We start from the raw sequence: 24,842 nt of genomic DNA on the forward strand, positions 1-24,842 counted from the left end.
GCGGGGGATGATCTGAACCCTCCAAACAAAATCTATGGCTTCAGTGGCAAAATAGAGCATACTGTATCCAAAAAACACCAGCGCAACCGTTGTGAAGGGAAAATGCGTGCTTTTCACCGCAAAGATTTGTTTTAACGTATTTGCGGTCGAAAATGGCGTGTCTCCATCTGGTACCTTTTGGTTCTTCAGTGGAGTCTTCGAACTCCCCACAGTACTGTTTAGTACACTTGTAGTACTTTAGGTCTATCGTGCGAAATGATAGCTGTTTTTATCGAAAATATTAAGCTTATAAGTTACCAGCTAATCATAAGAGCTTTACGACCGCTTTATTTTGACTAAAATCTCTACATAGATTTGGAACTTCACTTACTTGCATAGAGAAGAAAACATTTATTTATATTAAGCTGAATACGGCACTTGAAATAATTTAACCAGCATACATGTTCACTTGAAATGTGTTGCAAATCTTGCATTTTACTCACAATGTGTATGCCTTAAACCATGTTTTTGCAAATTATTTCACCAATAAATAAAACACCTGCTGAGCAACTTACTTGGAAAATGTAGCACAATTATAATATTCAAGTTTTCAGAGTAACATAGCTGTATTAGGTCTAAAGTAAAGTTTTCAGAGTTTACTTTAGACCTAGTACAGCTATGATTGATCCCTGCAACTGTGTTTCCCAGTCTCTCACTACCATCCTTGCTACGTATCGCACAAAATTGCGGGCATTACCAGAAGAGCTTGAGGCTATAATGCCTCCTTGGCGGCCATGTCTGTGACTTTCAAGGAGACAAATACCTGCATTCCTGACGCATAACACCATCGTCTTGTCTGGGGGCACAATCAGGACTGCAGCAAATATTGGATGCTGGCAATGGTAGCGTGCAAGATAAGATTCAAGGTCTTCAACAGTGAAAAAGCCCAAGACTGCAATTAGTTCAATTTTCTGAAATTCTTCATTGTTGTATTGAAGGACCTCTTCGACTTCCAGGTTTGGTTCTTGCACAGGCACATGAAACAAGCTGTAAATATGGTTTCCTTTGAGAACTAGCTGGCTGTAGAGACGAATTACCTGCGTAAGATCTTGAAGTCGTTGAGGAATGAAAATTTTACCTTCAAGAAAATGACATGCGGTTAGCATAGCAATAACTGTATAGGCATTACCTCCAATCAGACTCCCTGCTATGGTTGATTGGCAAATATTTGGAGGCAAGAGCCACTCAGTCACATCCACATGCTGGTTCGTGGTTACAGTTATTTGGTATGTTGGAGCTGGTGGAGTGTTACTCTGTGTGTGGTTTTCCCTGTGCCATGAACAGTTGCATCTAACCTTGAGTCAGATCCTTCATTTCCATTGTCCTGGCTAACAGCTGGTACTTCAGTGCTTGAATTAGGATTAAGAATTGCTTGCTTTGCAGTTTGACCAAGTTCTTGAACTTTCTCTTTCACGAAGTCCCTACATAAGGGGCATGAATTTAAGCCATTCAAGCAGGTATTGTGAAAGGAATGAAAGCTACCTTCTAAGAGACTGTCCGCGTAAGAACGGATGAGACAAATTTCGGACCTTCACCGATTGGTTTAACTTTTTCAGTGAAAGTCAAATATTATATCCAATGTATAAATATCGCATTTATTTGAATCAATTCGATTTTTTTCATTTTTTACGACACGGTTTCCAAAGTGACCTCGAAACTGGTTAATTTGCCTTGGCAGACTCTGAAATGTTTTGTTATAAACGTCGTACGCCGCCAAAACGAAGTTTTTTATTCTAACAAGCTGAATATTTTACATACAAAAGTTTCATCTTTCCTCGATATTTTAACGGTTTAACAATTTTGTTCTGTCAAAGTTGGCCGGAGTTATGAATTTTCTAAAATACCTCCTACCAAACTCTGGAATGTGTGAGGCGTAACATACCTAAAGTTAAAAGCTATTTTCTCAAATGTGGGACCTGGTCTAGAAACGAATCTATGATAACTCAAAAGTACTAACATCAATGTAAAAACTTATGGAATAAAATTTGTGGGCACTCTGCACTGCGCGTTGTACGGAGCTCCACTTTGCCAAATATTCGCCATTTTGACGGTAAACAAAGACAACGGCGGTCCTGCCTGTAACCAAAAAACATGAACTGTAAACGCTTGGAAATGAAATAATCATCACTACTGGTCAAATTGTGGATTTTAAATTAGATTAGCGCGGTTTAGCCGTTGTTTCGGAAACAATCTACCCTCATTTGGTATTGTAAACAATAGAAACGAATATTTTTTTTTCAATTCATATGCAAATTACATGTACTGTAGCCGGGTGAGTTTTTGTTGCAATGAGACGACCAAATGCTTAAACTGATTTCTTTTACATATTTTTAAAGGCAAAAACTTGTTTCGTACCCGGGGGAAAAAAACTGTCTCGGTCTCCTTGCAAGCTATTCCTCCCGGTTAGCGAGCTCTTTTCATTTCTCACGATGCAGTAGCGCAATGTTTGCTTTCAAGGCTTCACTTGTTTGTTTCATTTAATTGAATTAAGCCGCCAAGCCAGGTTGGCTCTTTTGTCCAAAACTACCTCATCTCGAGAAATTTCGTAGTACACAAAAAATTTCTGCTGCTGAAGTTAATTTAGTTCAAAAGGTTTTGCATGAGTTTATTTTCGCTGGGGTACAATCGGAAACAATTCTCATTCAAAATTCAACATGTCAATGTGGAAAAATGTTACTGCGCAAAAGAAATTCTCAAAAATATTTAGAAAATCAGAACAAGTTTCATGTCTGAGCAAATAATTTTTTCCTACCCGAGGAAAAAAATGCCTCAGCGTCTTTGCAAAAGCTACTCTTATGGTCCCGCGAAATCCGGCCTTAACTGATCTTGGAAAGGGTGTCTTAAACGTCTCTGAACCATCTCGACGGCGTAAAATAACAAACAGTCCCAAGAGCTTTATAATGTTGAGAAATTGTATTATTATTTGTTCAGAATACTTCGATTTACTGAATAATTCTTTTGATTATTTAACTAAAAGGCAGTTCATTCATCATTAGACCTGATTTTCAATTGACTCAGTTCAATTGGAGGGGGAAGGGGGGGTTGCAGGTGAGCATGTACGTTAATTTTTATTTTCTCCTGGTATGCACCAATACAAGCTTTGATTTGATGTTACAATTATAATGGATATATAACGAGGAGCTTGCACTCTGACTAGTATTCATTCCACTTCATTGAAAATTAACTTCGGCAATCACATTCTTGTAAAAAGCTCATTAGTTGCTCAATCAAGTCTCTCTTCTTGTCTCTTGATTTAAATGGAGTTTCAAAATGGCGCAAGATTTGTTTAAGCATTGGTACATTAAATTGGCTCAATTTATTTTCTTTCGCGCACTCGCACAGGTTGAAGGCATCGTAAGACAGAGCTAGAGGGTGTTGTGGCCTCAGTTCCTGAGTAACCTCTTCTATGAGGTACTGTCTATCAGCTTCTTCTTCCTCCCGCAACAAGTCTCTAGAATTAGGATCGACTTCTGTGGAATCTTGCTGCCTTCTTCTGGTCGCTGCAAGGCGGGAAAAGATACCCTACACTTGGCTTTTGGTCAGCCATTTTTTTCTATCAAAGAGCCGATTGTTTTGCTCGTCTGTTGCTTTCCGCATATCATTGGACACCTGCTGAGGGTCAGCTTTACGCCCAGTCTGCTCTCCAAGGTCAAATCTGGCCGTAAGGTAGTTTTTTTAACCTTCTCGGTGAACCTCGAAGGTCCTGCACGTGGCCTGGGTAAGGCCCAGCCCATACTGACAGCTTGGTCTGACGGCGGCGACGTGCTCACACTCTGCTGGTAACCAGGTGTACATGACACATCTTTAGTTATGTTGACTGACGTAGTGAACATGTCTGCCCAATCTCTACGAAGCTTGTCATAGAGAGTTTCAGACTGCCTCTCCTCTTTCACACAATGGTCTCCGATGTCCAAATGTGACTCGAGGTCTGAAAAGGTTTTGAAACTCTTAATACATCCGGGCTCCGAACACTCAAACATAACTTTTTCCGAATCGGACGAAACTGAGCTCTCGGCAGTAGTGTCTTTGCATTTATAAACGCGTGTATCTCTACAATCGAAAAACTCTTCACTTACAACGAGGCCAGTGTTCCCTTGGCTCAGTGATACAAGCTCGTCAAAAAGAACCTCCTTACCGAGGCCCTCTCCATACGACCTCCAGACACGAATATCCTTTTCCTCAAACTGGATGTTGGGTAGCTTGCTGAATCCTTCTACCTTGTTCACGTCTAAGGTCCTCTTGCTCTCGTCAACAACGCAGACACATACGGATGTACGTTTTACTGCTCTCTCTGAAAGCGCCCTTCTCATGTCTGCCGCTGTCAGGATATCATGGCCCTTCGTTGCAGTACCGTCGGATACATGTCTTCATCAGACATAAGGTTCGATCACATACGTCCTTGCCATACTGTGGCTCTGAGTAGTCGTAAGGACACACGGTTATACCCACTAGCTGACCGATATCTTTTGCTGCAGCAGTCAGAGAGTTGTTATGATAACTGCCTGCTTCATCCGAGCGCAAGTAAACCTGGGTGACGTGCGGCTTTTGGGTCTTGATCGTTTCTAGTGTGTTCTCTATGATCGAACAGACGGCGAACCAATCCTGCTGACATTTGTCGAACAGATGAGCGTAGCTATAGGACTGTGGTTCCAGGCTACCTGCTTTATCTGGATCGCTGGAGATGACTGTCGATATATGCCAACTCAATCCTCTCTTACCATACCAATCGGACTGCTTCTCGCGATATTTGAGCTGTAAGAATTTCATCGCCCAGTCCATTACAATTAGAGCGTAGTTTGGATTGTTAGTTATCATCTCCAGCTGATCTTGCTTGGCGGCTTCCTGGTTAATGGACCGCAGGATATGTGCCTTCCATTGCAAGATGTCTGTGCGTGCCTGCACAAAGTCACAGATTAGATCGTCTCATTGCTCTTTGCTGTAACGGTTCCAAGATGAGCCACTAATTTGGTTTTTCACTTCATCAAGAACATTTCGCAGATTCCGACAATCATCGCATGTTTCAGAGTGCTGGTGGGGGCAGCTTTCCTGGAAATCGGTATCATGCTCGTCGCTAAGGACGAATTTTCGGCAGTGGTCGGGGCATGCAGCCGTCTCGGACTTGCAGTGGACGCGATAACCAGTCTTCAAGTAACGTTTTGCGTCCTTCAGCTTTCCTTTGACTTCAGTGCACTATTGTCTTGCCAATCCTCCTTTCTCTAGATCATCAACTATCCTTTCAACCGTCTGCAAAGCAGCAGAACCATCAGCGGCAGTATTGTCAAGCCCTTGCAATTTAATAAGATACATTAATAAGTTTGGGGTCTCAAAATAAAAGCATTTCTCTCAAAGAGAGAGCGAACAGTGCGGAATGGGTTCACCAAAAGCATTTCTCTCAAAGAGACAGCGAACAGTGTGGAATGAATTCACCCGACGGCCATTTCCGGTGAGCAACGCGCGATAGTCCCTTGTTTTCCAGAGGACAAACATTAACTCGTTATGCTAGTACTGAACCACGATTAAGGCATTTAATGTACCCAATAAGACTGAAAAAGTGGGCAAACCATTGTCCCTCGTCTTCCGGCAACTTTCGGGAAATTTTCGATTAAGCAAATTTGCAGATTTATAGCAACCCAAAAATGCAATGAGCGAAACGATGAGTGTATGGTACAATGAGATCACTTTACTTGATTACTTTAGGATCAAGAGAAAAGTTGACCACCGATGCAGACGACTAGCGCATATAAACAGAACAATATGCCTACCCTTTATCCAGCTGCTTAGTTTGTCTGCGCCAAGTCCCTTTCACAGCAGATCTCAGATTAATTGGCAGATCTCGTTTCTTTTCCTTTACAAGCGGAGCCCTCGAAATAACTCAGAATGACTGTAAACGAGGAATGTAAATGAACACCTTAGAGTCTAGTTCTTATGCCGCCGATACCTTAATGCAAAACATACAGCGAACAGTGTCACTGATTCCAGTACAATGTACCATCACTGCCCCGTGTGCGAGCAAGAGACTTATAGGAATGAATTTACCAACCTTTAAGTTGCTTTCCACTGTTTCTTTATAACTGCCGACTGCTTGCAGCACAGTAGCGCCAGCAGCGGTTTTCTGAAGTGACGGCTTCTTCAGGCCTTTGGAACGACAAACGAGCGGAGATCCTGGAGATCGGCGGTGTTCCATTGAAGAGAACGTTTTTAACGGATTTGGCCATTCGAGATACTAGTGTTATTACGTCATTTAAAATCACATCTGCTGGTGTTATGCAATTTTTACTGGTTGATGAAAAATATAAACCGCAACAATCTGACAATGGAGCCATCATTTTCGGGCATGGCATCACGCGCGCGTTGATTTGCATTATTTTTGTAGCGCGTGGCGCTGGGAGTAAGTACGACCGCTTGCGGTTTATCCTCTCACGGCGGAAGACTTAAGACTTTAGAGCTCACTCACGCGTTTTTTGTCCCAGGACGGAAGCAGTTTAACTGATTGCTTTTTCGAAGAAGTCACAGTCAGGAAAAACAAACAAGTCACGTTTTTTCCAGCTAGGGACAGTGTTTTAAATCAGTTTTTAGCAAGCGAGACGCTGAACGAAAATCCCATGCAGTAAATGATCTAATGCTAATATTTCCCAGCCAGCGTAACTGCAGTCTGTCGAGCGGGTTTTCTGTCGAGCGGCTCCGTCGGGTACTCCTGTAGATTATTCGCTCTCGATTTCTACGCGAGATAGTTGATTCGGGCTGCGCCCTCGTCAATTATCACGCGATAGAAATCTCGAGCTCATAATCTAATTGCTTATTAGATGTTTTGGTGTGTAGTATCGCTGTATATGTTTACGAGTTGTGCCGTATTTTGACTCGCCTTATGGGCTCGTCAAATTAGAAACAACGAGTAAAAATATACAGCGAAACTATACACCAAAACATCTTATAAGAGATTTTTTATCCAACTGATGTAGTCAATAAATTTATCAGTGAAAGAGGGAGAGTGTGACAGTTTGGCGTGCGCTTGCCGACCTGTCCGGCAAACAGGTTTGCTAATTTACAAATAACTGTACAATATCGTTGTATGTTTGTATTGCTATTTGGACTGTATTCGCTGCAGTTGGATAGTAAGGATACTTATTCGATACTAATATGATATCGGTGACGCTGTTTGAAACTTTCTTCGTCACACACAGTTTTAGACTGCGTAAATGCTCTTTAGAGTCTCTGATCTCAATGGACCTTGCTCTTTGGTTTCTTTTCTTTTCTTCTGTTTTTTCTTACTAGCTCATTGTTTTCTCGTCTAATCCTGTGAGGCGAAATCCGTGAGTAAACTTCGCAATGTCAAGATTGTTCGCATCTGTGTGAACTTTTAACCTGGTTTTAGCGAAGAGAAAGGGAGTCGTAAAATCGATATAGGCCTTTATACAAATATCACGTAAAAACGCCTGAATATCTTTCCGGAAATTCTCAAAAAAATGTCTAAGGGTACCAAAAACTTTTCACAATATCTCGAAAAATCCTCGAAATATCTCGAAATATCTCGTATTTTTGTTTTAAAAATAAGCCGATTTTGAATGCCTTAGACCAAATTTTCCCCAGCAAGAGCTGAAAAGTATGTCAGAGATTGTCTACACTAGTATTATGGAAATAAAGCAACTTTCAAAACAACATGGGTGCAAAGTGTCACGTGGGAAACCTCTGAACTGGATTATTTCTAGCGTAGAATTATACAACTGAGTATTCTGTCAAGAAAATACCGAGGAAAAGCTGGAAAACAACCAAAAAAAACTATAAATTTTTGTAAATATCCCAAAATTTTCTAAATATTTTAAAATTTTCTAAATTTTTCTTAATATCTCGGAAACTTCTAAATATCTCAAAAAATATCCGAATATTTGTGTAGAGGCCTACGTCGATATTTTGCTATCGGTGTTACCTTTCAAGGTTGTAGCTATTCCTTTGGAGTTTTTCCTTTTGGACGACATAAGAACATCATCGATAAGCTATTGAGATGCAAAAAGTATTATCACTTGGGTATCGCAAAATAACAATCGTATCAGACGCATAGCTATTTTGGAGGAAAGAGGAAATTTGTTGTCGTAGACGAAGCAAGAGAAGCGTTTGATAAGCATTTGCCCAAAGATGAGCCTTGGCTGGTTTCTTCTGAAATGTATTACTCTTGTATTCGTTATTTCGCATTCATATGGCCAACAACCTTGCAACAACTGCTGTCAGAGGCCCAATCACAAAGAGATTGACAATTCTCGGCGCAGCGTGGAGAGTAAGTGGAAATCAGGTCAAGTTGCATTGTGTGACAAGGATCTTGCAGTTGGATGGTACCGTTTTACTAGCTTTGTCGGGGGGCAGATGCCGACCAACAAAGTGAACATAAACCGTTGTGGCACCCAATCTCCAGTTTGGCTAGATGGCACCACTGGCAACCATCCCGCCAGCTCTACTGACCCTGTGGTTAGCATCAAAGCCTGTGTTAACTTCCGTAATTGGAGAAATGGTTGTCGCTTTTCGTTCCACGTAAGCGTCAAGCGCTGTTCCGGAAATCCTGACTTTTTCGTTTATTATCTTCAACCGACTTACCAATGTGACTTCGCCTACTGCGCTGGTAAGGAAATGTAAATTGAATGGAACCTATTTGAAATTTTTACCATGTAACACCTTGCGTCATCCTTTACTCTTTTTCAAAGCAAAATAACTAATAAATCCCTGCCAGTTTCATGAGTATTTATATCCCACTTTGTTTTGAGCAAATCACGCTGAACGGCCTGGCACATTTCTCGAAGTTTGTTTGTCTGTCTTTTTCCACAATGCTGAAATCCGAGGATAGAACTGCGAGTCCCGTGAAAATAATTAGAGCATCAAGATTTTTATAACTCACCATTAAAAGGGTTGCTCGGGTCGTTGTTTGGCCGAAATATTAATTGCGACTAAGAGATAATCGAGACTCATCTGTAAATCACTTAAAGTGCCTATGAAGTAAAAAATAATTGCTGCTTATTTGAAAGGCTTTTCAAAGTAAAGAAGAATGGCGTTTCCCGTTTTGGAATATCTCTTTTCTTTCTAGAGATATTTACGTTTTTGTATTATGCAAATGAGCAAAGTGATGATGTCGTAAGAGGTTCCACTTGAACAGTAAAACACTGAATCAAGAATATCTCTAGAAATATTGGAGCAGTGTTCTTCAAACTTGGCACCACAAATGTACACCACAAAAGAAACAGAATGACTCCTTCTGTGTTGTTGCCATGGCAACACTTTTGGCTCCAGTCTCTTTCTGTGAAAAACCAAATATGCCAATTTGCAACCCTTCGAAAAGGGACAGGGGATCTTGCTCGGAACACACATGATTCCCATATTGTCTTAACTCTTCCCATTAGATTGTTGGGAGTGGATGATCCTTGTTTAAGATAAAATCTGGTAACGTTAGTTTTAATTAAAACAGGACCAGCAGCATAACTGTTGCCATGGCGATGGCACGACGGGTGTCATTTTGTTTCTTTTGTAATGTACATTTCTGGTGCCAAGTTTAAAGAACACTGCTTTAATATTTCTAGAGATATTCTTCATTGAGTTTTGAACTGTTTTAGTGGAACCACCTATGACGTCATCACTTTTAATACAAAAACGTGAATATCTCTAAAACGAAAAAAGATATTCCAAAAAGGAAAACGCTATTCTTCTTTATTGTGAAAAGCCTTTCAAATTAGCAGCAATTATTTTTCACTTCATAGGCACTTTAACCATTCCTTGGCTTATCGGAGGCAGTGTGTGCAACAAGCAAATCTATTTGTGAATGGAATTGATTTTTATACCGTCGCCTTCATTGGTTTATAAAACGTAAATGGTTACAAATCTGGGGACATTGCAGTGTATCATAGGCATCTTTATCTTTGGGTAAAACTTCAAAGTTACTTAAAATTCCGGTCCGGTTCTAATTTTTACTTGCCTTTTTGTTGTCTTATTGGATCCGCTTTACTGACAGACACCATAGAGAATTTTGTTGAAAAGCGTACTGGTAGCAATGTTTATTAGTGGCGTAGTAAGATATGAGGCCACTACAAATCTCATGATATAGTTCTTGGGTCTCAGATCCCTCAATTAAAATCAATCAGACCCTAACTTCCCTAACTCTAAATCCGTTTTCTAATGATGTAGAACGATAAAAGAGGTATGGTGCATTCATTAGGCTAACGACGGTGTTGAAACAGGGAAACAGATAATTGGATACTTTATTCTCTTTGGATACGTCTCAGGTTCTTGGTTAAAGATGAGATTGTAACCGTAATGGTAAAATTGCACGAGAAAAAACGCTAATGTATACATGCCAGTATTACGTCACATATGTTTGTTTATGTTACAGGAGATGGTATACCTTGTCCCTATGGACAGAGGGGTACATCGTTAGCAGCATGTAATGGTGAGTGAGCTGCTAATGTTTTATTTCGTTAAAATAAGTCTCGGTTAAATGACTCGCTTGTGTTTCTACGAAATAACGTTCTAACAGCAGTTTATTCCGAAAACAGGAACAGCAACATTATTGCAATATATAAATATATTCAATAAGTTAAAGAAAGCTTCTCAAGAGTTTATTGAAAGTTTCCTTCTAAAGTAATCACCTGTTTAATACAATAGACTTTCGAATTATTCTGTTTTTCAATTAGTTGCACCACAGAAAATATCCAGCATCTACCTAGGCCGTCCTGAGATAAAAGTCAAAGACTCTCAAGAGGAAGCAGTCTCTCTGCTCTGTGTAGTGCCTATCGATAAGACAATAAGGCCATGGAAGAATGTTACATATCAAATTGAGTGGTATGCAGACGGCAAGAAAACAGCATTTACAGAAGAACCGTTCTGTAAGCCAGCAACAGGGCGAAGGGAGAACAATAAACCATACCCAAATGAAAAAGAAATTCGTTCACTTCTTAAAGGAAGTGGTTTCCATTATGAGCCTGGACAATGGGTAAGAATTTTAGGTAATTCAAAAGAGCAATGGACAATTTTAAAATTGAAATTACTTATGGCCTCTAAGTAGAAGTGCGGCTGAAATTGAATTCACAGTTACAGGTTTTACTCTTTAGGGCCAATACATTAGCAAGCGTTGAGTCAGGTAACTCTGTCTATCCGAACCGTATTTTAACGGCTTACACTGAAGGAGAAGCAACTACTGATCCTCAGCTTTCACCCTGGCTCTTAGGAATCTCTCGAGTATTAAGACGAAATCCGATAGAAAATCGAGCATTTCAGTTCGTAGTGGACAAAAATCTGGAACCAGGAAAATTTTAAGTATTTTACAGTTCTTTTAACATTTTGCAATGAGATGTAAATAATCTTGGTACAAAGTTTTTGTCCAGTTGGTACTCAAACTTCTATTGAATTCCGTCCTAAAGCTTTGATCAGCATAATGAGATCACCACGTCGCATAAAGTTCATCACGTTGTCGTTTCTGAAACGCACTGTCTCAGAATTTCAATGTCTTCACAACATGAGATTACCCCGTCAAAATTAAAATTTGCGTGACTGGATATTGCTTAACAAAAAAATTTAAACAATGCACAAAAATATTTGAGTGTTTCGAAGACAGAAGAATGATGTGGTTTTGCGTGTGCGGCTCTCAAACTTGTTTAATAAAATGGTGCGTCAAATGACGATTTAAACGGAATTTGGTAATTTGCATATTTCTTTGAAATAAAAGGATATTTTGCCAAAAAAAACTATCCAGTAGATTTTCCCATGCCCTAGCCTATCTACCATAAGAATATGAGCGAAATGGAATTTTCGACCCTCGCCGCGAAATTAAGAACTTGTCTGATTTTTACAGGCAGGCACTCTTAATAGGTTTCAATAATTGATACAAAATACATGGTGTACAAGACTAACCAAGAAGCAGAAAAAGAAAAAGGAAAAAAAAATTAAACACACTAGCGCACTGTATTCGGGTAAAAGTGTTTCACTAGCTGACATTGTTCATCACATTCTTCTTGACTCCTTAAGACGAAATCCGATAGGAAATCGCGCAATTTCAGTTTTTTATGGACAAAAACCTTGTACCAGAATAACTTTAAGTATAGTACAATCCTTTTTCCATTTTTTAAAAGCTAAAGGTATAAACAGGAGTTGTCTGAAATAACATCAAAAACACTTTCTGATGGGAACTCGAGAAAGTAAATTTCAAAGTTCAGAGAAATTGTCAAAACATAGGTAAAATTTCATCATCAATTTCATTTCACCAGTACTTTCAAGTGTTTCATATATTAATTCAAAATTTGTTTTCGACATTTGGTGTTGTCAGGAATGATTTCTTTTGAGAAGATATTTAAAACAGTCGCATTGAAGTTTCCAATACAATGTAAATAATCTCGGTAAAAAGTTTTTGTCCACTTGTTACTCGAACTTTTGGTGGATTCCTTCTTAACACCTAAGCTAGTACATATCTGAACTGAAGGACTTTAATCTGCATTTGATAATGGCGACAAGATAACGCCGAAACGTCATGTTATAACATTTATTTCTCTCTTGAGGGACAAAAAAACTCGTCCTGAAAGCTCGGAGCCATGCTAGAATATTGATATATCGAACGTGGCTTATTACCTGCCCGTTTTGTTGAACACGTCCATTTACACGAACAGGAAGCATTGTTTGAATGAAGTATACAGAGCACGTTCTTAGTAAATGATTCTTCGTAATATATCCTTGAATCTCCAAAACCCTAAGAGATTTGAGACTTGTCATACTGTCAGATGGCGATCGACATAAACAATGGCTTACCTCTCCAGAAACACTTTCTTGCTGTTCATGCATGCTCACATGCCAGTTCAGAATCTTTACAACGAACTTAAGTACCAATAGGTACTTTCACACCGTATCAAATTGGGGAAAGAGCACAACGTTTGCGAAAAAACGGCACTTTCTTGAAGAAATATAATATGGCGGACGGAACCTCAAAGAGCGTGATAAATGTATGTATGTATAAATTTGCATGCACAAATGTGACACCAAAACGGAGAAACGGAGCCCATTTTATAACTCATGCGCCATACTTCGCATGAGCAATAAGCTGCCTCGAAAAGTCGTACACATTTCGTGAAGACATGTCTATTAGGTTTTCAAATGCCATGAACACTGACTTCGAACTTTAAATAAACAACTTCAGTATCCGTTACAGTCCACGATAAGCTTCCTCGACGCTCGGAAGTCCGCGATATTGCGCAACACTCGAAAGAGAGCACATGGACGAACATGGACATGACGTCATTCGCCCCTGAAGAATTTTTTCTTTTTTGGGGGGAGGGGGGGGGGGGCAAATTGGTGTCCCCAGATTCATAGATCTCGAATTTTTCTGCATTACGCGATTAGAACTTCGTTCTGTCGAACGCAAAAATTGCCATTCTTGAAAATTTGAAATCTCTTAAGGGATTACTTCCTTTTCTGTTTAGCTGATGTTTTTTCTTTCCCTTCTTCTGATGTATTTTTACTGCAAGATGATAAAGCAACTTAACAGCAGGCTTCCGGTTACACGTCAGCGTCGTACAATTAAAACACAATATACTTTGTCCCTTTAAATGGAACTCATAATGAAGAAATGGGAGCACTGTTCTAATGCCAAGGAGTATTCTTAAATAAACTAGACGCTTTGCTGCGTGTACCTCGGCAGTCGTTATACTGAGAAGCACTAGCTATATTTCAATTGACCTAAATGTTCTGCATTTGAAGTCGTACGAAATTCAATCGAATCGATGTGCTCAAGCTATTCTGCTTTTGATTGCATTTCTTGGAATCGAGTAATAGCTTATTACTCGTTTGCAGGTCTTTAAGGCAAGAAATGAGTCAAGGTCTTTATATCAGCCTATAAACGTTTCAGTCTATTTTCCTTAGCCTTTGTCTTTGTTATTTGCGTTTCTCAAACAAACGAGACGTTTTGAATTTCAGAGTTATGGTGGTGCGTGACATAGGCCTACGAACACGTTTGTCAAAAAACATATACTTATCTCGTGATTTTTAGCCCATTCAGAAGTTATAACATTAAGAAAAGTGCTTATGTAAATGCTTGTTTGTTCAGTACAGATAATCAGCCGCCTAGATAGCCAAAGTAAGTTCCAGATGTTTACACTATTTTCCGGCCGCAATGTTGGCGTACCACGGAGGTACACCAACATGGCGGCTCCATACTGGGCTCTGTAAATTTGTGCAAAATATTTCGACGAATATCTGAGCTTGGGAAAAAACACAGACTTTGAAATTAGAGAAGTGTCATCTATATTGACCTCCTATAACATCACAATTTCTTGATTTTATCCTCTAAATGGTTTTCAAATAGTTTTTTATTGTGTCAGGATTGCGTGACAGTGCAAGCCAAGAATTGTTTTGCTAAGGTCAACATATCTTAGTTTCTTTCAGCTTAAATGTACAATAATTCGCTACATGGGTTTCACTCTTGTAAAGACACATGACTCTGTTACAAGAAAATAACGAGAGAACATCGTTTAGTTCGAGATTTTATCTTTATTATACTTTACGAAGTTTCTCAGAGCGTTTTACTTGGGTGTACTCGAACAGATACATTCGTAAACAAATTCCCTAATCTTTCTGCTCTTGTTGCTCAGAAGTTCTTGAGTTCGTGCTGGGATTCTACTTGGTTCACGATCACGTCTAAAACTACGATGACGCTTCTGAAGATGCTTTTTATCAAGCTGAAGTGTTGATAGCCCCGGTTGATGGCTCCTTTGGTATAACATGATTTTTGATAAATTCACTCAAAATGTTCGCACGTAAATTGATCTCTCGTAAGGCTTGCAGACCGACCCGTTGCGAAAACGCTTAAAAAGTCCTTAAGTGTGGGTCTGCCGCGAACGGTGCGTTCGTTTGTATGTGATTTCATCGCCCTAGAAATCAAGGAATCCGTTCTCACTTTTCACGACGGCAAGTTCTGTAAATTCCATGTGCTGTACGCATGCAGTGGTGACGCATGCGCGTTAGAGACCAGACGGCGATTTGTAACTGAACGAGGAAAAGCAAAACAAAATCAGAGGCTCCTTCGAGCTACCTCGTGGTATGTGGTAATTATTCTATGAAGTGCTGTCCTTTGCCTCTTTTGGAACTAAGAAGTGTTCCATTTGTAAGGTGTTTAGTTGAAAAGTGCATCATGTTAATAAGCAGCCATTAGTGAGCATGTTTATAGAAATAAGGTCTTCATCGAATATAAATAACATTTTGACAGGAAACATAATCCTTTAGTGTCTTTTTCTCTGTCTGGATTATGAACATCAGCAGTGCAAATATTGTTTTGACAATTTGTGATAATTTCATTAGTTTCCTCATCAGCACTGGATGTGTTAGGGTTTTGAACAAACTCACCCTACTCTTCATGGGTTGCGAAGTTATGCCATCTACCCATGCATTTTGCTTTTTTATGCCTTCAGTTTTGAATAATTCACTAGTGTGTACAAGATATTTGGCTGCATCTAATACTTTCTTAGGTCTGACATTCTGAAACTAATAGTGATGCTTGTAACCAAGTCACCTTTTAAGTTTTATTGGAATGGTCCGTGATTCGCTTCTTGGCCTTGGGAGACAATGAACAGTTGAATTTACATCACTTGGCACATTGATAATGTTTCCATGAATAGACAATTGACCACCCCTAGGTAGCTCACGGATTTGCATAAAAGGTATACGAGGTGATATTAGTCACTCTTCTAGTAATGTGAAATTCAATACATTAGGCTTATAAGGCAAACCCATCTTACTGGCTTTAGAACAGCTGGGTAACCTGCCTTGTTTTAGACCTTTTTCATTGCAAGTTAGGCTTTTTTAGACTTTTTTTAGACTTTTTTTTTATTGCAAGTCATGCAGATCCATTCAGTGTCATTGACACTTTTAAAACCAGTAAGACAGGACTCAACAATGTCTAATGAACGTGCCCTATATTTGTTTGGATCACATTTCATTAAAGAGCACTTGAACCACAATTGGTCACAACAAGTGCATACATATTCTGGGCCACATGCAATGTTTTTGTAAAACAAATTTATCATAGAAATTGCATCGTACTTGTTTTCTTGTGGCTGCAAGTCACAACTGCTACATGTTAGTTGCGATACACTTGCCAGAGCCTCAGTCTCTTGTCTTTTTCTCACCGACTGTTTGACTTATGTGCTGCGGGTTCTCTGCTTTTCGTTTTCTGAAGGAGCACTGCTCAATTTCTCTGACATGTTCTGGGTTCAATTTTGTTCTTTTAGCAGCCTGGTGTTTCTTGTTCCTAGATGTTTTGCTATTAATGTTGCAGCCTTGTACTCGCTTTTGATTCGCATTTGTCCTAAAGTTATCATCAGCTCTTCTGTCTTTCATGTATTCTCTCATGTATTTTCTTCTGTAAGCTTTACGTTTTTCACTGTTATCAACTGGTTTGTTTTCATCTGCATTTTTTGTTTGTTTGCTGTTGTCTTATCTCCATTGTTCTGTTTTCTACTACGGAAACATAATGAAATTCATCTATGTGCCCAATGTAAATGTTTAGGGCATTTGTAACATTCACTGGTTCAAAAACAGTAACTGGAGAAAAAGTGGGATTTGATTCAGCAATATGAATTGATAAATTAAGACAATTGGCAACAGCTTGAATTATGATTGCATCAGCCCATGTTCCTTGACATGACATTCTTTCCAAATAACCTTGCCACTGAGAATGCTCAGTTTTACTCTCTATAAATTATTCAGGATGATTCACGAAATACTGAATGCCAACACTGTGCACATAGAAATGACTATTAGGATTTCCATTGAGTTGATGTGATACCCCTCTAAAAAAGCAATCACCACCTCTTCCAACATCAAGTGCAGTTCTGCGTAACTGAGACAATCTGAGTTCTAATAAACAAACAGAATTTGTGGGTGGTATAAAAGGTACTGATTTGCAATACTCATTTCCAGGACCAGGATTTGACTCCACATCTCTACTCAATGATACGATTCTGCTCAAAAACTGATACCTTTTCATTTGGAGCTGCCTTAATTTTCTGAAAATATTGCCTTCAGCTATCATACAAGACAAAGGCAAGTTTTTATGCTCTGGAGTCCTTGTTAGAAAAATACACAAGCTTAAACTTCGTCTAATGAAATACTTTTTGCCATCAGAGAGTCTGGTAGCCATTTTGTAAGAAATTCGGGAGGGTTCTCTTTCACGTGTCATTCTAAACTGAGGATGGGAGACAATGGTACTGTAGCTCTAGAATTCCTTACATTCACATTTTTATCTACATTTCTGTACTGGCAATTACTTGACGACTAAACTGGTATTTTATTTTCATTTTCAAACTGCTCGGGTATTGTAGGATTGCCTTTGATAATTATTTGCTCCTGACCTTAGTGTACATGTATTTTAGGTGACATTAGGTAACGGATCATCCGTTTGGCATTTGTTTGTTGTTTGATATTTTGTGCTTGTTATGGTATTTGTTATTTGGCGTATAATTTATTGTATTTAGCATTTGTTTGGCAGCTGTGTTCAATCTCTATAGCTTATCACAGTTGTGGCATTTAAGTCCCAGCGAGAGGGGAACTTGACGAAAGCTTCATCGATGTGCTTTTTCATGTGACATTTTCCGAACAGCTCCCTAGCGAATTGCGAAATATGTATTAAAAGCGCATTCAATTTTAAATCACACGTCCTGCGAGTATTTTTAGAAAATTCAAAATGCAATACAGTAGAAGGAGGGCAGATTACCTTTTTCCCCAGACCATAAAACATTCAATCCGAATAGTTCGTTTTGTGCATCCTGTTCCTCGTCGTCCAAATGTATCTTGCAGACATTGTAACTTTTAAGACTTTAAAACCCATTTCTTTCCACTCGAGCTTTCTTGAGCACATTTCCTGTTCGTTTGTGAGGTCTTCAAAAGTGTGTTTTGATCAAAGATGGAGCGAAAGGAAGGAAAACTCGCCTTGGCAATTTTTTCGTCGGGCTCGACACAACAGACGCCATTTTGTGAACGTGTACTGTCACCTTTGTCCCACCCCCTCCCTCCACATATATGAACATAAAAAAATGATACGACTTTGTGGACAAAATCAAACCTAGTATGGGGGACAGGGGGAAACGTGTTTAATTCATGTATAGTACGGACTTAATGCATAAATTAATTGTCTAACGGGAATGGAGTGACCAATCCAACCATCACTATACCTCATGGTATGAAGTACATACCATGAGGTAAAAAGGAGCCGAAATTTAAACCCAGGCCTTACTGCCTGGGCAATAAAAAATACTAACCTTGGTGAGCTTCGTGAATCTAACCCAAGGTTCTAGATGTCTTATTTGTACCATCACATGATTTTTTTGCCAACGTGCTGCTTAGGTTGTCAGATGACTAATTTCTTAGCAAGTGCGTTTACTTCTGTTTATAGACCAACCCACGATCACTGTACAACCACAAGCTCACGAAAAAACTGAGGGAGACACCGTTACTTTATCTTGTAAGGCTGATGGTAATCCAGTACCGACAATATCATGGACTGTAAATGGCTCCCCAATAGATGTAAGAGGCAATTCCAGGATCAGTTTTTTAGAAAACAAACAGCAGTTGACAATAAGGAATGTGGAAAGGACAGACAGCGGAGTCTACAGATGTGTGGCGAGCAACAAATTTGGAAATGCTACATCCGATGCTGCGTCACTGGATATTCAATGTAATGACATATCTGATGTTGATTCAGTTACCAAATGTGGCGAAAGCTCTAACTCTCCTTACAGTACAAAGTATTTTATGGTGCATTTTACTCACCGTATTTGTTTAGTTGGCTGTGAGCATGTAGTTCAATTAATATCGCTGGCATCGAATTGCTATGTCATATCATTACGGACAATTGGATTACTACGCTAAGAAGTGGCGTCACTTCAACATATAAGATAGCGTGATGATAGCATTACTACTAACTATAGAGGCCGTGAGAAAGTAAAAGCTAATTTTCCCATCTAATTTTTTGACTCCAGTGGACAGCACAAACCAATAATGATTAATCATTACATGTATATTCTTACGTTTTTATCCACTAGTTGAAAAAAAATCTAAGCTTTTACGTTCGGATTACAAAAAGAAATGTTCGAGAGTCGTTTTAAATCGAATGATGGCTTCAAGCATTAGAACTAGTTAGCGACCAGTCCTGAACTCAATAACGGTGGACCAAATAAGACATTGCTAACCTGGCACCTTTCTTTTAAACAGAAAAAAACAACAACAACAACAACAACAGGAAACATTAACAGCAACTATCTTCCATCAATATGTTTTTTTTTTTTTTTAACCTTTTCTTTTTCTTTTTATCTTATTTTATTTTATTTCTTTTTGTTTTTGTTTTTGTTTTTGTTTTTGTTTTTGTTTTTGTTTTTGTTTTTGTTTTTTTTTGTTCTGTTAGTTGCACCTGAGATCTCCAAACATCCAAAGGATACTCAGGCAGTGGAAGGACAAGATGTTGTTTTGCATTGTTTGGTAGAGGGAAACCCAAAGCCGAGTGTTAGATGGACAAAAAATGAAGAAGAATTGAATTTAGCAGCAAATCCACGACTAAGCTCAGCTATAATAAACGACACACATAATTTTACAATAACTGATGTTCATCTACCAGACGCTGGTCAATATAGATGTCTAGCTAATAACAGTGTCGGTCAAACTACTTCATCCGCCGCGACGCTTACAGTGGCAGACTATTGTAAGTATTCAACCCAATTCACCAATCAATCAAAAACCGCGGCAATGGATTTTCGTCTTTTTCGACTTCAGTAGGAAAGAAAATTTGTTAATTTCCTAATACAAGCAAGTTGCACTTTGGTGCAGAAGTCCGGGTTTTGCTTGGCTGAAATTACCAGCTTATGCTTTCGGAGTTAAGGGTACAGCACGTTACAGAACTTTACGACTCGAGATGTACCTTAACGAATTCTAATTCACAAGCCGGATTTTTGGTGCATAGAACCGAGTCTTAAGCAAAAACACGGCGACCCAGATTTTTAATACAAAAATCAGGACCGTGCCTTAATTTATCTAAGCTCACAACCCATATTAGCAGTTTAACATATGAGCTGTGTCCTACAGAAACTCGTAACTTGGGTGTTTCAGTGTAAGCTGAAAACTGAGTTGCTCCTCATTTGAATTCGCGACATGCATTTCCACTGTTCAAGAGGTACTTTGTCGAAATGCACAAGACGGATTTTTCAACGTGGAAGACCAAAGTTTCAGCTATAAGAACTTGCCAACCAGAATTTTTACTAAAAATTCACATTTGCAAGTATTTCACTGAAATTCACAACTCGTATTTTTTTCTCGTTTGTGTAAAAAATCGGAGTTGCGTTATTCGAAGCAAAGCACAATACAATTTTGTTGCAAAATTATAGTTGCGTTGCTTTGTATTTGTTCCAAAGATGCACTACTTGGATTTTGGAATGAACTTCAAATCCTTGAGCCGCTTTATCGAAATTTACAAGTCGGATTTTCAGGGTAGAAATCCGAGTTGTGAGTTTATTGCAGCAATGTGAAACCCATGTCATTTTTTACTTGAAACATTAGATTTGTGCTTTATTGAAATTCTCAAATATAATTGTAATTTAAAATTGCTAGTTTAAGGTTTTGTGAGTTGTTTCTCCAACCAGGCCCACGATTCGGCTGGAATGCTTCTTTTTTGATAAGATGGTAAGGAAAGGTATCTGGTAGTTTTTAATTGTTATTATTATACAAGACATACATTTGCATGGTAGATCTGTATTTATGATATACAATAATTTATCAAATTATAAATATATAAAAATAAATAACTAAATTTATAAATTTTATATTAATAATTTATAAGTAACTTGAAATTTGCAACGTATTGGACTAATTTATTTAATTCCATAATCTCTGTATCTTAGGCTGCTGATACATATTTTATTTATCATCATCATCATCATCATCATTATTATTGTTTTGTTTTTTCCTTTTTTTGAGAGAAGCCAGATTATACCAGAAAAAGAGACATGGATGACCGCTTATAATCATCTGCATTATCTTTAAGGATTCGTCAAGGGTAAGGATGTCGTTTAGTCAACGTTTTACAGCTCTGCCAATGCTCGTGTAACCAAAATCCTCCTAAGGTACTCATAACGCGCGGAGAATTTTTGACGAATTAACTTTGAGGTGTTCGAAAATATGGCAAAACAGTGTCTTGAGTGTTAAAGATATCTTGTCAATCGAAACTTAAACTCGGAGAGAACTCTGAGAATCTGTAATCAAAGTACGGACGTAGCCGTCTGTTCACATTTCCCTTGTACAGTCTGTTCACATTTCCCTTATACAGAAGGATCTGTATTCAGACTTGAAGTTTTGTAATTTTCAGCCTAGCGATTTTAAAACACGTTTGCATGAGAAAATCACCCTTCTCCAGTCCTCTTAAGCTGTAAAATACCTTCACTCTCAGTGCTTGCTTTAACAGAGAATCATCATTCCATAACTACGCTGAGCAGCTACTTCTAACGGCCATTCTGCGCTGTAGCCATAATTTGTAATCGATCCTTGGGCATCACCAACAGCGAAAACACGCTGATAAACGGTTTTCCTTTTTTCCTTAGCATTAAAAAAACGCGTAAGCAACAACAAGAACAACAATCTTTATTCACACTATTCAGGTACAAAAGAAAGGTATGACAAGAAAAAAAGAAACTATAGAAAACGTGACGATAGAGATTATATAATTATATGTTCGATTTGAGTCAGTGTGCAACAGTCAAAGTAGCAAAGCTTTCGAGTTGGCTGCTGCTTATATACAAATAAAGAAAGGAAGGAACCAAGGAAACAAATAATAATTAAGACTAAACTAATTCACAAAGCAAGAAATGAAAACGGGAAGAAAATATCACATTAAAGATTACTTTCAGGAAAGTAACAAAACGATATTAGATAACAAAGTGACCACGCTACCTCAATATTTGTGTGATTACAGGCAGAAGCTGAACGGACGCGCAAAGGAAGTACCTGCCTCCCTCCTGAAAGTGGTCGTAAATGGGCTCAGTCTATAACATATTCATTTCGAGTTTAGGCTGCACGGATGAAGGGTGTAGGTCCAGCAAGCAATCTTGAAATTGCAACAACTGAAGGTTAGGATATAGCTCCTTGTCAGTTGTACTTAATAATGTACACTATTATTTTGAAATTTAGTGAAACATCTAAATAACAGTAAGCTGAAGGTGTACTGTTCAAACGAAGTGAGATTAGGCCCTAGTATGGCATCAATGCCTAGTTAACTAATTAACGTCAGGTTTTCATGCGTCTGTCCTGTTATTGATCATGAATTTCGTCATAACATTGTCAACGTAGCTGTGGATCCGCAGAAATTGTCAATAACAGGACAGACGCATGAAAAACTGACGTCAATTTGTTTTGTACAGTAACAAATTGTCAAATTGTCCGCTCTCGCTCGTTAATACATCGCATAAATTATAAATTCATATATCTGCCCGCTTATTGACGATGAAAATAAGCTAATGAGTACGCGAGAATTTCTACAGTTACATACTGGTGATCATTATTTTGTAAACCAAATGGTGGCGATCAGCGAGCTCGCTTATTAGTTACGAGCCCCTAGAATTAAAATTAATGGAGCAAGTTGTACTGCTTCTAGTCACCTGCTAGGACAAAAAAATGACCAAAACGTTTTCAATATTGATTGGGCGTTTGTTTGATACCGTTATTGTAGGAAGCATTGGCAACATAATCCCTTGAAGTATGACAATTATAAAATGCTGGGTACTATTGTAGGCTACCTCATGTGAAAACACCTTAATACACTCTTTTACAGCTTTTATCGAATGATCGTCACACCCTTAACAGATGGGCAGAACCCAGGAAAATCATCAGACGAGTAATACGTTAAAGTCATGCGAAATTACGATAACCAAGTAAAAGGAGAACCTTATATTACGGCTGAGTTCGCCAACGATCAGTCAAGGGCATCATTTCCTGTTGGTGACGGGAAGTATTATTCTAGAGATGGTGTTACTGGAGCTAAGAGAAAGCGCAGAGAAACATGAGAGTCAGTTCACAACTAATGGTGTTCAATTCACACATTGACGCAAGCAGCGCTGTCTGGACTCTTATCGACAACGACAAATTAGGCAATCAGATTGCGAGATTAGCAGCAATTGTGGTAGGAATTAGTTTTTTTTTCTGAAAAGTAGTCCACATTTTCACAAGATCAAGCGCAAAGTTTCGCTTTGTTCGACTGAAGGACAGTTTCTTCAAGCCTTATAATCAATTATGTAATAAAATTTGAGGCTGTTTTAGACAGATTATGCTTTTCTTACGATAGCGATATCAGAAAAATAATCACTTATCTCACAAAGCGTAGGCATTTTTCGCATAGTACAAAGAAATACGTCCACAATAGCTAGGGTGGTAACATTGCAGCTGAACATGGACTGGTAAAGGGTTCTTGGATCACAGAGGACACTCCTGCCAAAAATATTATTGATTACTCCCCCAACCAGATCTTGATGTTGATGTTTGTCTGCCTGCTGGGAAAATTTGCATGTATTCAAGAACTTTTTTTTTTGTACGAGCTTACAGACCTTTCTCGTTGCATTTCACCTAAGGCTATAGGTAAGGTTTCTTATGATATGTACAGCACTTCGTTTCCAACGTGGAACCGCTTGTCTCTACATCAAAATAAGTACCATCTTTTTAACAAGATGTTGGATTTTTGGTTCGCAAAATATCGCAAAATATCACAGAGATGCAATGAAGAGGAAGAAATGACTAATATTATATTTTCAACTTCAAAGAAAAATTAGTTATGTTTAAAGCCAGTCATTGATATGATGCTAAATACCCTACATTCAGCATAATTTACAGGAAAATATCAGTTATTATTTGGGTCACGATGACTTCCCAAGTTCCCGAGAAACATCCGATATCCTATGCCCAAATTTTGGGAGTCAAATCCTGTCAAGATATTTTGAAATTACGGTATCCCGCACCATAGTTTGGTCAAATTCCAGATCCCGATAATACCTTCCAGACCCAGCTAAGTGTAACAAAGTCAATTATCACTACTGACCAGGTGAAGGTAAGGTAAACTCTGCATACGAGCCACGTTGCCCATCAGGCCGGAGCTTATCCGGGTTCCTTTAGCATGAAGCGACTAGGAGTACTTCTACTCCCCCCTGGATGGGATGCTAGTCCATAGCGTGGTTACCCTCAGCATTAAGTTAGCCAGTACCCATTTATACACCTGGGTGGAGAGAGGCACAGTGAGAGTAAAGTGTCTTGCCCAAGAACAAAACACAATGTCCCTGGCCAGGGATCGAACCTGGGCTGCTTGATCTGAAGATCATCTAGTATACCTGGAACAATGCTTCCATGTTATGAATCATTGAATATTTAAATGAAAGTGATCAATGCTGAGCCTTATGTGTTTTAAACACCAGAGACATGACCCAAATACCTACTTTGGTACACATAACGAAAATAGCTATATTTGTTCTGAGCATTAATTATTTCCAGGAGCCATAATCGGGGACGGAGACCGTAAGCGCGCCATTTCAAGTATTGGGGTTGTCCCCATGATATGGGACAATAATTCTATTTTTAGAACAAATTGCGCCATCACCTGCGGCACACGCGCGTACATGCTGCGAGGATTTTTGCGGATGTCGCGCGGGGGAAATGGCTTCCGAAATTCCCGAAATGTCTCATGTTTTTGGCCCACAACGCAACGCGTTTACGTCTATTGGAATTTTTCTTAAGTATTTTCGTCGTAAGCTGCTCCAGTTTGAGTGAAGTAAGAC

General features: G+C 38.9%; 2 protein-coding genes and 1 pseudogene across 4 annotated transcripts; 1 reads left to right on the forward strand and 2 right to left on the reverse strand.

Annotated features, from left to right (window-relative positions):
• Nucleotides 1-431: 431 nt before the first annotated feature.
• LOC149114176 (uncharacterized) lies at nt 432-2,571 on the reverse strand. Its single transcript, XM_089286034.1, has 2 exons — nt 2,567-2,571; nt 432-1,329 (listed from the first exon to the last, which is right to left on the reverse strand). Exons 1-2 carry the CDS (start codon nt 2,569-2,571, stop codon nt 636-638), a joined length of 699 nt encoding a protein of 232 aa, XP_089142160.1. The 3' UTR covers nt 432-635.
• A 373-nt stretch (nt 2,572-2,944) lies between these two features.
• On the reverse strand, nt 2,945-4,410 carry LOC149114177 (uncharacterized; annotated as a pseudogene).
• A 3,537-nt stretch (nt 4,411-7,947) lies between these two features.
• LOC110063192 (von Willebrand factor D and EGF domain-containing protein-like) lies at nt 7,948-23,345 on the forward strand. Of its 3 annotated transcripts, XR_016206585.1 has the most exons (6): nt 7,948-8,647; nt 10,403-10,459; nt 18,440-20,715; nt 21,015-21,088; nt 22,001-22,154; nt 22,856-23,345. XR_016206585.1 is itself a non-coding variant. In XM_089287607.1 (4 exons), exons 1-4 carry the CDS (start codon nt 8,170-8,172, stop codon nt 18,551-18,553), a joined length of 948 nt encoding a protein of 315 aa, XP_089143733.1. In that variant the 5' UTR covers nt 7,948-8,169; the 3' UTR covers nt 18,554-18,641. The 3 variants fall into 3 exon arrangements, 1 of the variants encoding a protein (XP_089143733.1); XR_016206584.1 differs by having other exon boundaries at nt 18,440-21,088; XM_089287607.1 differs by lacking the exons at nt 21,015-21,088; nt 22,001-22,154; nt 22,856-23,345 and adding an exon at nt 10,704-11,002 and having other exon boundaries at nt 18,440-18,641.
• The last annotated feature ends 1,497 nt before the right edge of the window (nt 23,346-24,842 follow it).

Source organism: Orbicella faveolata, unplaced genomic scaffold, assembly GCF_042242905.1.
Source record: "Orbicella faveolata isolate gen_17 unplaced genomic scaffold, um_ofav_v1 contig_14, whole genome shotgun sequence".
NCBI classification, from domain to species: domain Eukaryota; kingdom Metazoa; phylum Cnidaria; class Anthozoa; order Scleractinia; family Merulinidae; genus Orbicella; species Orbicella faveolata.

What these genes read in the sequence shown, in the direction of transcription:
- LOC110063192 (XM_089287607.1), top strand. Translation starts at nt 8,170, where the DNA reads ATGAGCCTTGGCTGGTTTCTTCTGAAATGTATTACTCTTGTATTCGTT. An exon ending in TGACTTCGCCTACTGCGCTG is followed by an intron (nt 8,648 to 10,402) that starts GTAAGGAAATGT and finishes TTTATGTTACAG; the next exon opens with GAGATGGTATACCTTGTCCC. An exon ending in ATTATGAGCCTGGACAATGG is followed by an intron (nt 11,003 to 18,439) that starts GTAAGAATTTTA and finishes TTCTGTTTATAG; the next exon opens with ACCAACCCACGATCACTGTA.